This window comes from Cebus imitator, unplaced genomic scaffold (assembly GCF_001604975.1).
Source record: "Cebus imitator isolate Cc_AM_T3 unplaced genomic scaffold, Cebus_imitator-1.0 Scaffold107, whole genome shotgun sequence".
Lineage (NCBI taxonomy): Eukaryota > Metazoa > Chordata > Mammalia > Primates > Cebidae > Cebus > Cebus imitator.
This window is the reverse complement of record NW_016107422.1, coordinates 6,273,605-6,285,852: the sequence shown is the minus strand read 5'-3', so window position 1 is coordinate 6,285,852 and position 12,248 is coordinate 6,273,605. Positions and strand designations below refer to the sequence as shown.

At 45.2% G+C, this 12,248-nt stretch overlaps 1 protein-coding gene across 2 annotated transcripts in view; it reads right to left on the bottom strand.

Moving 5' to 3' along the window:
* Window positions 1–4,526: 4,526 nt before the first annotated feature.
* Window positions 4,527–12,248, bottom strand: part of CUNH10orf90 (chromosome unknown C10orf90 homolog) — a 239,439-nt gene continuing 231,717 nt past the window's right edge. The window contains exons 8-10 of one of the 2 annotated variants that reach the window (XM_017537895.2): window positions 9,278–9,341; window positions 5,530–5,629; window positions 4,527–5,441 (exon numbers count right to left, since the gene is read on the bottom strand). In XM_017537895.2, coding sequence (XP_017393384.1) covers window positions 5,403–5,441; window positions 5,530–5,629; window positions 9,278–9,341 — 203 coding nt within the window. In that variant the 3' untranslated portion in view covers window positions 4,527–5,402. The remainder of the gene's footprint in view (window positions 5,442–5,529; window positions 5,630–9,277; window positions 9,342–12,248) is intronic. The other variant, XM_017537896.2, reaches the window with a different exon arrangement.

The following is a 12,248-nucleotide window of genomic DNA, read 5'->3' as shown; positions in this document are numbered from 1 at the left end:
CTTTCTTTATAAATCGGCAGCTGTGAAAAGATTTATAATTTCCCTCTCACTGACATCACTGGGCAGGTAAAGCAGGCAGCCCCACTGGCTTTGATGAAAGGATATTACCCGGCGTATGGAGTTAACATGGGTGACAGTTGTAATATCTTTTCCCTGATGTTAGTTACAGCTGTTGTACCATTTCAGGCATGTCAGGAAAGTAGAGATGTTTAAACAGAGGAAAAATGCTCTGAAAGTCATCAAAAGGACACTTTTTCCAATGCCATTCGCTCTTGGTGCTATTTAATAAAAATGATTTAAAGACATTCATTTATTTTTTCTCAGTGGCAATTCAGATCATAAGCTGCCTTTTCTTTCCTTTTAAGCTTTGATAAGAATAACCCGGCATTTTTTAAGATTCTAGAGGCTGGTCCGGTCTCTTCCTCCCCTCTCCGCTCTGCAAGCTCCTGATGCGCAAAGATCTAAGAGATGGGCCACGGGTTGACGCCATGTTGCTGCCTGCACCTTGGCAGCTCATGGCCGCATTCAGAATGTGTATGGGAAAACCTCAGAGAAGGAAGAAAAATAGAAGGATTCCAACCCCCCTGCCCAACACGCACTCCAGGCAATTACTAAGACCGTCTCTTGGGGGTCTCAGGATCAAAACGGTGCCTGAGGCAATTGACATGACTTGAAAAAAAATCCTCGAATTTCAGAAGTGACACACCAAAGTCGAGGCTCCATTCCATGTGGCTGAAACATCTGTGTGAGCAAAGGAGTCCCCCACTCCCAAACAAGCAGCGACTGTGGGGAGACAGGGGAGATCTGATGGAACAGCAAGGGACTTCCAGGCAGCCTGCTCTCCTGCCTGAGTAGGGAAATGTTCCATCAGCATGGGACACTCAGGAGAAGGCTGGGGAGATTTCCAAAGCCATTCAGTCCCCGGTATGGGCTGCTCCAGCCACTGACAGCCACTTCCAAAAGGTTTCTATTAGAGCTAGACATTTGTGGGTAATTATCAAGTGTTGATAAAAGCACATATACAGTGGACTCTATAATGTAGACCCCTCTGCTAATGAGCTCATTTTAATCACCGAACAGACTATTTCCTTTGCTTTTAATGCTCATGCAGACACACTCACACAGACCCACAGTGGAGCATTTTTCTTGTATTTCCTGAACCCAGAGCTCTCACGTACCAACTGTCAGATACCTCCTGTTGGGCGACCACCCCACCCTACTTCCTCCTCTCTTGCTCTGCCTCCAACGTGCCTCCTAGTCAGACCGTTGGTCATTTGATGCAGTCAGAGACCAGGCCATTGCCTGCAGCTTTTATACCAAGTGTTGAAATGGGAGAGCTTAAGGCATCAAAGTCTCAACTGCTGTCCCACAACTGGCTGTTTCACAAATAGTTCCTTCAAAGAGCCCTGTTACAACGGAGCAAACATTTGCTGACTCACTCAGGGAGCGCGCGAACCTCCAGGAAGTTTGGTTGGCTCTAGACACTGTCTAACAAAACCAAGGCAATTGTTTTTCCATTATTCCATTACCGGCTGGCAGAGAAAACAACCAAAATAGAAATTGCTCCTTCGACATGAAGTCAGGGAGACCACAGTGAGATGGCCTGGTGCTGTGGCCACCTGGGCACCTCACATTATTTCAGATGTTTCTTGGTCTAAGCTCATGAATATCCTCTAACCATCTTTACCCCTTACTGCTGGCTATATCACTGAAGAATTGTTTTAGGCCAGAACTGAAACAGACTCAGATGTAAATAAATCTATTCCAGAACAGAATTTAATGATTGAAGTTACAATGGCAAATTCTATTTAGAATTTTCCAAATCCTCAAAGTATTCCCTGAAGTCTGATTTTAATAACAGAATTCAGAAAATGGGTAACCAGCTCCTGTGTGAAATATAAAGGACAGCGGCTAGGATTCTTCAGGGCTTTCCTTTTGTATGAATTATAATATTATTACAATATATCTCTGCTAACATTTTTCATAACAAAAAAGAAATACTGGCTATCTGAAATTCCTTTCTCAGCATTGAAAGACAACTATAACAATAACAAGCAAAAAAAAAAAAAAATTAGTGCAACAGACACCCAAACCTTAGTTTCCAGCTTTGTCCTGAGCTAGCTGCCCAGAGGAAAGACCAGCTCACACCAGCTGTCATATACCTCCCCTAATTCTCCATCCTAGTCACCTTAGCTAAGACCTGCTCTCAGAAGTACATGACTCAGTGGCATTTCCTCTCAAACTGATGTTTGTTTATTCTTTAGATTTTAAGGTTGGGCATTGGATTTGCAAAGGGGATGAGGTTCTTTGCGGGCATTTTTGAAGGTTGGCTCCAACAGGCATTCCATTCTCTCTTTAAATGTCAAACAACATAAATCCACTTCTTGAAAAGTGTTATAGAACAGTCTAGAAGTGGTTGGGCCCTGAGTTTAAATGATTGATTGGGAAAAGCTTTAGGAACTCTCTGAGGATGTTGAAAAATAAGAAGAGATGTGCTGGGAGTTTGAAACCAGCCTGGGCAACATAGGGAGACCCTGTCTCTTCAAAAAATTAAAACATCAGCCTGGCTAATTTTTGTTATTTCTGGTAGAGACAGGGTTTCACCATGTTATCCAGGCTGGTCTTGAACTCCTGGGCTCAAGTGATCCTTCCATCCTGGCCTCCCAAAGTGCTGAGATTACAGGCATAAGCCACCATATCTTGCCATGTGCAGGATCTTTATCTGGAAAGACTGTCCTTAACTAATATCATATATTTGATTTAAATGTTTTTTAAGAAATCACTTAAAGTATAAATAGAAATTCAGTGTGACATCCTGGAAGAGACTTAACGAGTTCAAGAAAGTAGAAATTAACCTGAAGGTAAGCTTGTTACCCTGCCGAAATGGTTTCTGAGAATGAGAAGAACATAAAATGAAGGAATTTATGAAGCACCCTATTTACATTGGCTGATTGTTGTTGTAGCAGTATGCATGAGTTTAATGGTCTTGTGTAGCACTCACTACAAAGTTGAGGGATTACAGGAGGAGCAACTCACAGCCCTTGTGCTCTTAGGTTTCCCAAGACAGTCTTAACTTCCACCTCTACTTAGAATAGAAAACACTCATGACGTGTTTGCTTTAGGCTAGCGATTCTTCTAAGCCTTCAACACTCACTGACTTATTCAATTCCCATAACAACCATATGAAGGGAGCACTATAATTGTCTGCATTTTGTGGCTGAGGAAACAAAGGCAAGGTTAAATAACTTGCTGTGCCAGATATTGATTATATTCTCTCTCCCCTCCAAATTCACCCTTTTTGCCTGCTCTGTTAAAATGGAACCAGGCCCTTTAAATATTTTCCCTTAGCCAGCTGACACAATGTTAGGCTTTGCCAGTAGAGCATGCTAGAGAGAAACTGAGAGAGAGAAACTGTGGGAGAAAAGCGTGCAGCTTCCCAGAGATAGTGCATTTGCTCAGCCAGCTCCAGCACTAGGCCCTGCAGGTGGCAAGTGGCTAGCAGCACTCATGGCCAGCTGCTTCCCCAGCCCCCTCCCTGAGGTGGTTTTGCAGCAGTGCCTCCAAGGAGATGGCTCCCTGTGCATCCTAGAGGGCAGATCTCTGGCAAGTTCCAGTGAGACTTTTAGATTTTCAACAAGGTCCATTGGCATGCCACCACAAAAACTTCTCCATCACCTCCAAGTCGCTGCGGTTCCCTCTCAGCCCAGGGCCAGGAGGGACACTCTTTCTAGGACTCCTTGTATCTGCTGTACCCACCTATATTCTTTCTTTGCTACTTTCTGCCAACCTTTACTACTCTAATCTGCTATTAGGGTGAATGATTAAAGATATTAAACTTTTCCATTCAAATGACTGTGTGGTTTCTCTTTCCTAGTTGGACCCAGACGGACAGCCTTGCCTAAGGCCACATTCCAGGGAGCAGCAGCCAAGATTGGAAACCAGGCAGCTGGGTTCCCGAGCTTCCATGCTTGACAGTGTTGTCAGACCCTTGTGTGGGCAGGAAGGCACAGGTCTAATGCAGTGCGTGCTGATGTGAGGTCTCTAGTTCATATTGAAAGAAGGCAGAGAGGACATGGTGTCAGGAGAGAACCCCAGGGTGGGATTTTAAACAGTTTGCAGCAGATGGGTAAGAGAAAGGCATTTCAGAGAGGACAGTATGTATAGCAGTGGGAGGAGGGAAGGAAGGGTGACAACTTCAGGGAAGGACAGAGGTGTCACCGGGCTCCTTCTCCATCCCCAAAACTTTCGTTTCATTCCCAGGGAGAATCCTGGTAAGATTTGGAGTCTTCAGGATCCTAAATCTTGCTCTCAATGGTTTTCCCAGCTTTTCTCTTACCAGCTGTCTACGAGGCAACATTCCCCACTGGAGCATCTAGAAGCACAAGGAATTCCATGGCGGTCAGAAGCGGAAGAGGATGGGGAGCAGGTCGGTGGTACCTGCTGGGCCTTGGGCAGCATTTTATACCTTATGTTCTCTATCTTGGCCGTCTACTTCATAACAGAATACATAACAGGGAAATACTTGCATGTTTATAATAATTGCATTTATTTCCACTTGTATTGTAAAAACTAGCTTGTTCTTAGCTCCCCAAACACACATATTTATAAATAATGTAAATTATAAACATTTGGAAGAACGGATAAGCAAAGTTGGAGCCATTAGGCTATTTCTTAACAAAACAACTTTTTTTTTTTTTAATGGGGCAGGGCATGGAGTGTTGTAGAAAACACTGAAGTTACCTTAGAGCTTCCATAGAAATGGATTCTTTTCCCTAGTGAGGAATGGTGCTGCGGGTGGGGGTGGCTGAGGGCCACTCTGACTGTTCCAGGTCACAAAGGGATGGGCTGTTTGTTCCACAGCCTCGGGCATTGCACCCACTGGTGTCCAAGCCAGTCTCTAGCATTGGGTGGTGCACATGATCAGAAAGTTGTAAAATATACTCTATGATGACCCACATTTTTGCATTTGCATAACGGTCAGGTGTTGGGATTGGTACTTAAAAGGAGATGGATTTGGATCCCAAAGGTTTGATGTAAAATATTTCCCAGGGATCTAAGCAAACTTGCTTCTGTAAGGCCTCTCTGATTGGCAGGAAACAGCAGGGGAGAAGAAATCAGAAGCAAAAGGTACAATTCAGAAGCAGAAACACGAAGGGGACTGGATCTAGTGGGTTACATCGAGGGGGTTTCCCCACAACAGATTGCTGGCCAGTTTCCTCGAGGATTATTGTTTATGTTTGGCTTGGGCAGTAATTCAGGAAGTGATGTTTTCCTTTACGGAAAAAAAATCAAAAGTAAAATAAGTGTTTTCCCATGATGAAGATAATGCTAAGTTTAATGGGTTATCCGGCATGTGAAGTCCTCCCAGGTCCGGGTAGCACGGCCAGCAGCGCAGCCTGTGGCTAGACCGCATTCCTTTGAAGGAGTTGGTCCAGCAGTTGCTAGAGAAAAAGGGAAACAAAGATGTCAAGTTCAGATTCGGCATCTGTGCCCCACACACATCACACCTGCTGGCAACGCGGCCATTACCTTTTTGAAGACTTCGGCACGGAGTCTGTTACTTTGTAAGATCACCCTTTTCCTTTGTTCTTCTTTCTTCTTTTTAACTTCCGGCAAGTTATTATAGATTCTGAAACAGATTCGGAAAACATTTGGGATGGTAGCTGACAGCGGGCTCCCGCCGTGGGGCTGCATCCCGGCCTGTCGGCAGGCTCGTACATTTCAAAGGGAAGACCACTGCTTATGGGCTAGCTCTCGACTGCAGGATGCCAGGACAAAGGGCTTTCCTGACCATACCCAGAAGCCGCTGCAAGGCAGGGGATGGCACTTTGTCCAGTCCCACCAGGGGCAAAGCTGGAGAGGCCAGCTGCTTATTTAGCAGTCAATGTTTCTGTCCCTCCATTCTCTATGATAATAACTTAATCATAAAATGAAGGATTCTAAACCTACTGTTTTAGTATTCTGACAGTAAACTTGTTTCCAAATACCTTCTTACCACTCAGTGTTTGCCTTCCTGTGACTTAGAAAAAGAACAACAAATAAATGGAAGTGGCAGGAACTATAATACTGGAATAAAACACATATGAGTGTGTGTGCTTTTACCTCTCAATCTATTGCACTTTTAACTGAGGGCCCAAAGGATCTTCCTCTGGACACTTCTTTTCTATTTTCTAGCAGACTCTTCATGTTCTGATGCCAGCTAAATTTCACTATAATCCACGGACACATCAGAGTCACTGTAGCCTGAGCATTTGGGTTGCTGTATGTGTGACGCTCGGCTAAAACATCTTTCTCTCTCTTGTGTTTGAAAGCCAGACAAGATATAGATGAGATGTTCCACCATTAAAATGATAAGGACAATGTAGAAAAATGATGATGACAGTCCTTGCTTAGGTGTTGGGCACTAGGCTTGAATTGTTTGACATGAATTATTTCATTTCATCTTCACCACAGTTGGAAGAGGCATATAGTGTCCCACGGTTATATAAATGAGAAACCCAAGCTTCAGTGAGATCAGGAGACTTATAGGAAGTCCCTTGGCTGGCTTGCGGTGGGCTGGGATTTGAACCTTGATCTGTTTGACTCTTACTATACAACGCTATCACTCAACCATATGACATCAAGCTAAGAGTGAGATCCTGGAAATGCTCGTGCCTAGCATAGTGTCTAGCATCCTGTAGGCATGAACATGGGTTGAATGAATGCATGAAAAAATGAACACATAATTGCCACATTCAGGAATGATTCTAGAAAGGACTAGGAGGAAAACTGTAAGGGAGTTTGTAGGAAAACGGGCATGTCTCAAAGCTCTGCAGTGGGCATTTCCTCCAATCCGTATAGACTGACCTTTCTGATACTGACCATCTCAATCACCTGGCAGAGTGGCTAATATCAGGTGTCAACTTGATTGACTTGAAGGATTCCTGGATGGCTGGCAAGTTATTGTTTCTGGGTGTGTTTTTGAGGGTGTCACAAGGGAGGCTGGCATTTGAGTCAGTGGACTAGGAGAGGAAGACCCACCCTCAATGTGGGTGGGCACCATCTAATCAGCTGCCAGCATGGCTGGAACAAAGCAGAAGAAGGCAGGGCAACCTTGCTTGCTGGGTCTTCTGGCTTCCTTCTTTTTCCATGCTGGATGGTCCTTCTCCTGCCCCTCCTGCCCTTGGACATCAGACTCCCAGGTTCTTCAGCCTTTGGACTCTTGGACTTGCACCAGTGGCTTGCTGGGGGCTCTCAGGCCTTTGGCCACAGACTGAAGCCTACGCTGTTGGCTTCCCTGGTTTTAAGGCTTTTGGACTCAGACTGAGCACTACTGGCTTCTCTCTTCCCCAGCTTGCATATTGTGAGACTTTGCCTTGTGGTCTTGTGAGTCAACTCCCCAAATAAACTCCCTTTTTTATATATATATATCCTATTAGTTCTGTCCTTCTGGGGAACCCTGACTAATACATCTGGGAATGCTAAAATTAAGGCTCCTAGGTCCTGTTGGATCTAATACTTCTGATTCAGTATTTTCTTAAAAGAACTTCCATCTATACAACGGACCACTCTGCAGACAGTCAAAACCAACAAGGAAAATAATCTGTTTGTCACAGAAGGGACTCACAGACACAAAGTGAAAAAGCAAGCTATCGAAAGATAATGAGTAGTATGATACCATTCACAGCTAAAAGTCATTTAACTATATATGCACAAATAAAAGTCTACTTTAAGGCAAAGAGAAAGGCCTGACAGAATCCACAGGCGAGATCACTGTGGGTGTATGAGGGGCTGGGGCGGGGCAGGGAAAGCGGACTGGGAACGGGAAGGGGAACCGCTGTTCATGAGGGGACTTCAGCTTTATCTCCATTGTTTGCATGTTTCAAATAAATATGTAATTAACAATATAATTAATAGCAAAGAATACAAAAAAAAGGAAAGCTCCACGTGATTCTGTGGGTGAGCCAGAGTCAGAGCCCACCCAGGGTACAATCCACAGAGCAGAGCATAAACCCAATTGCCAGATCCACCAGAAGAGACCAGCTTGGGGAAGCAGATGACTCGAAGTGCAACATCACCTAGCCCACTTGTACTGTTTGAGCCTCAGTTTCCTCTTCAGTAAAATGATAGGGCAATACTCTCTGACTACTTATGCTGCTTTGAGATCTATTATTTTAATTGCTTAGTTTGCAAGGCTCCATAATGGTGGCTTTGGGTTTGGGGACTGGAAGGGGAGGATTTGGCTGAAAATTTTCAGTAAATTGAAAAGGGAATGGTTCTGGCATGAGGTATATGCAACTTTGTACTTCTGAAATACAAGTCTTAAAGCCCAGTGGCCCTTTAAAAACCCCAATTAGAATGCTACGAATCAGGTCTTTAATGGGACGTCTCCCTTTTCCTCGTTTTCACTTCCTTATTTACAAAGAGGCTCCCAATAGATGATCAAAGTTATCTAATCACCGTGGAAATAATATAATCATAGCAAAAGCAGAAATTGTATGCCTGAAGTGGAGAGAAAAGTATTCTTCCTATTTCAATGGTTTCTTTAAGTGTGCTATCAATTTGATTTAATTATTATAATTCCTCCCTGTGCTAGATATTTTATTACAAACTAATGACATTTTACTTGCATGAACTTGGCCAACACTGCTGAGCTATTACATTTTGGTTAAGAGGCCAGATCTCAGAAAGAATGGCAGCCTTTGTGTGCACCAGATTGGTGAGAATTACTGGGAGTCTTGAACAGCCACCAGCCAAACAGAATAGGGAGGATGTCCTGGCAGCATGGCTGCCAGGTCTGCTGGAGACGGAACACCAGGAAACCCAGCTCATGGCCCCTCCAAGTCTCCACTGGCTCCCAGGTGCCATCTGCCTCCAAGTTTGGATCCTTTCCTTCAGTTCCTGCCACAGTCCAGACCCTCGGGAGAAATAGCTTCTCTCCCCATCATAAAATTGCCTTCAAAGGTGCAGTGGCAAATAGCTCCTGCCCAGAGTGACAATGGGAATGTGCAGGAGTTCCAGCTCAGAGTCTGGGAATCTCTTCGAGACCAATTACTGGATTGGTTCAGAATCCAAGACCTACCACTTTCCTAAGGTTTTTCCAAGAGCAGCATTAACATTCTAAAGCACACTTCAACTACCATACTCACTTTAGCCATTTTATCAGATTTGCAGCCAAAAAGACCTCAGACCTTAACCATGGACCCAGAAGTGGTGGTCCCATTGGAGGGCACTTGAATCCACCTGACCAGCCCACCCCACCACTAACTTCTTTGCACACCACACAATAACCAAGTACCTCTTAGATCGCATATGCATCTCCTTCTCTGAAATGCACCGTTCTTTGGGTTTAAACAAGTTATCTGGAAAAAACAGAAAGATAATTAAGTTCAGAAGGCATAGAATCTCGCATATTTCCAGAGAAACACTGTGGTGGATTTAGTACATACTCTGCATTTGATCCTTATTCTACGCCATATCCTGAGTCTAAGCAGGACACTGTAGAGACTGATGGACCGTAAGTGGTTTTACTGACAATTGGCCAACAACAGGGCTGGTCTTGATAATAGTTAAATAAGAACATGAAGTACAATGTTAGCATCTAACCTACTTTATGGAGAGCAGCACCTCTGAATGCTTCCTTTAGCAATAGAGTCATGGTTTTCTGAGGAGAGTGCCAGAGTTGCAAGGTCACTGCATTCAATAGAAAAGTCCCTCCACTAGGTCGGTGAGGCCTCTAAGGACAAGGAAATCCCCCAGCTATCCCTAGAGCATTTTGTAAGAAGGAGGTTTCACTGTTGTCTACAGCCCTCCATCAGAGCTGCTCAGCCTCTACAAGACGAAGACCACCTTGCCCCTTTCCTAAGGTCGGGAAAGGTAACGAACAACAACAAATAATTGTGTGTGCTCAGTATTCTTTAATTAAGAAAGTACACAGTAGCTAAAAATCACTATGAGACTGGGATTCTTTTCATTCTAAGTACGTATCTCTAATCGTAATGATGTTCACAGATGGTGCACTTAAAAATGGTGTGTGTTTTAAAAAAAAGTGTATGTCCTTTTGCAAAAGGTGAAAGGGGACTGTTGCAATTACTCATTTCCCACGAGACACTCAGCCATGTAGATTAACAAAGGAATATGTAAATGCTGTGGGGTGCCTCTTGCATGGGGCTATGTTTGAGCAACTGCCATGCTTCCTAAAACACCTGGGCAGTAACCTGCTCACCCAGCAGAAGCAGACAGGCAACTTAGCCCCTTGCCAAGCAGCAGAGTTGGAGTGGGTTTCCCGTGATCCCCAGTGAAGCCCTGGGTGTTTCTATTCATCTCCTCTCAACCCGGGCCTGTCCCTTTGATCATCAATCCAGTGGAGCAACCAAATATTTCCCAGGCTTGAGAATAGACAGAATTTTCTAGGAATATCTAAGAAGGTAGGATAGAACCAAGGATCCTAAGAAATTTCTTCGTCTCTGGAGAAACATCACACAAAAACAGAGTGGCTGAGCTTGTCCCCTGTCTGGTTATTCAAACATGAAAAAGAATATGGCAGCATCATTTAACTTCAAAGACAAGATTCAAAGGAGAAATGAGGGAATCATTTATTGGGGAAGATCCAAGATGGCCGTTTAGGAACAGCTCGGAGTTGCAGCTCCTAGTGAAAGCGCAGAGGGTGAGTGGATGCCGCATTTTTATTGCCCATGGACCAGGAGATTCCAAGGTGGAGGAGCCCCACGGGTCACCAGCAGGCTGTTTTGGCCGGCGGGGTTCTTTTGGCTGGCATGGCTGCTTTGCCCCGTGCCACTGCTTTGTCGGTGCCCCGGCCGGCGGTTCTCCATACAAAATACACTGGTCCAGGTGCCCTTTTGGCTGGCAATTGGAGCCCTGAGAAGTCACACATTCATCTGATTAAAGAGGGGACTGAACAGGGAGCCAGGCCAGGAGGTTTGTGGGCAAAAAAAAGCACCACGAATCTCAGTGCTGCTGTTTAAGCTGGCACAGTGAGTTGCCGCAGGGGAAATCACACAGATCCCGGCGCCTTTTTAACATGCGACTGGAACACCTGGGATAGAGTCGACTGTTCAACTAAAAAAGAAAAAAAAGGCTCTGAGGCAGGGAGCCACGTGATCAGGCATGGCTGGTCCCACCCCCACAAAAGAACAGCAATCAGAAACTCTCTGGATTGAGAGTTTCACAGCAAGCACAGCTGAACCCGGGACCATCCAGCTCTGTGGGGGAGGGGCGTCCACGATTATCGAGGCACTCCACCACTACGGAGGTAGTCCGCCATTGCTGAGGCAGCCTGCCATTGCCAAGGCAACCCGCCATTGCTGAGGCTGCCTGCCATTGCCAAGGCAACCTGCCATTACAGAGAGAGTCCGCCAATACAGAGGTGGGCCACTATTGCCAGGGCAATACTAACTACACCCATATAAACAGGACTGCAGGGAAGTTCACACAGCAGCTGGGCAGACGGAGCTCACAGCAGCTCAGCAAAGCCTCTGCAGGCAGACAGTGAATAGGCTGCCTCCTTGCTGGGCAGGGCAGCCCTGAAGCAAAAAAGGCAGCAGCACAATGGAAACTCATAAAGAAAGCCCTAACTCCCTGGGACAGAGCACCTGGGAACAAAAAGCGGTATATGAGTTCTGCTGCAGCAGACCTAAACGTACCTGCCTAGCAGCTCTGAATGAACAACGGAGCTTACAGCTCAGCACTTGAGCTCCTATAAAGGACAGACTGTCTCCTCAAGCAGCTCCCCGATCCCTGTATATCCAAAGAGTCGCCTCATAAAGGAGAGATCAGACTGACATTTGGTGGGTATCCTTCTGGGACAAAGATAGCAGAAGAAGAAACTGGTAGTAACCCTTACTGTTCTGCAGCAGCTGCAGGCGAAACCCAGGCAAGCAGGTTCTGGAGAGGACCTCAGCAGTCCTAGAGCAGAGGGGTCAGACTGTTAGAATGAAAACTAAGAAAAAGAAATCACTTCCTCATCAACAAACAGAACGTCCACTCACAGACCCAATCTGACAGTCAGCAACTACAAAGACGACAGGTAGATAAATCCATAAACATGGGAAGAAACCAGCGCAAAAAGGATGAAAACACCCGAAACCAGAACACCTCTCCCCCTGTAAGGGATCACAACTCCTCACCAGCAAGGGAACAAGGTTGGATGGAGAATGAGTGTGATAAAATGACAGAATCAGACTTCAGAACGTGGGTAGTAAGAAACTTCTGTGAGCTAAAGGAACATGTTCTAACCCAATGCAAAGAAA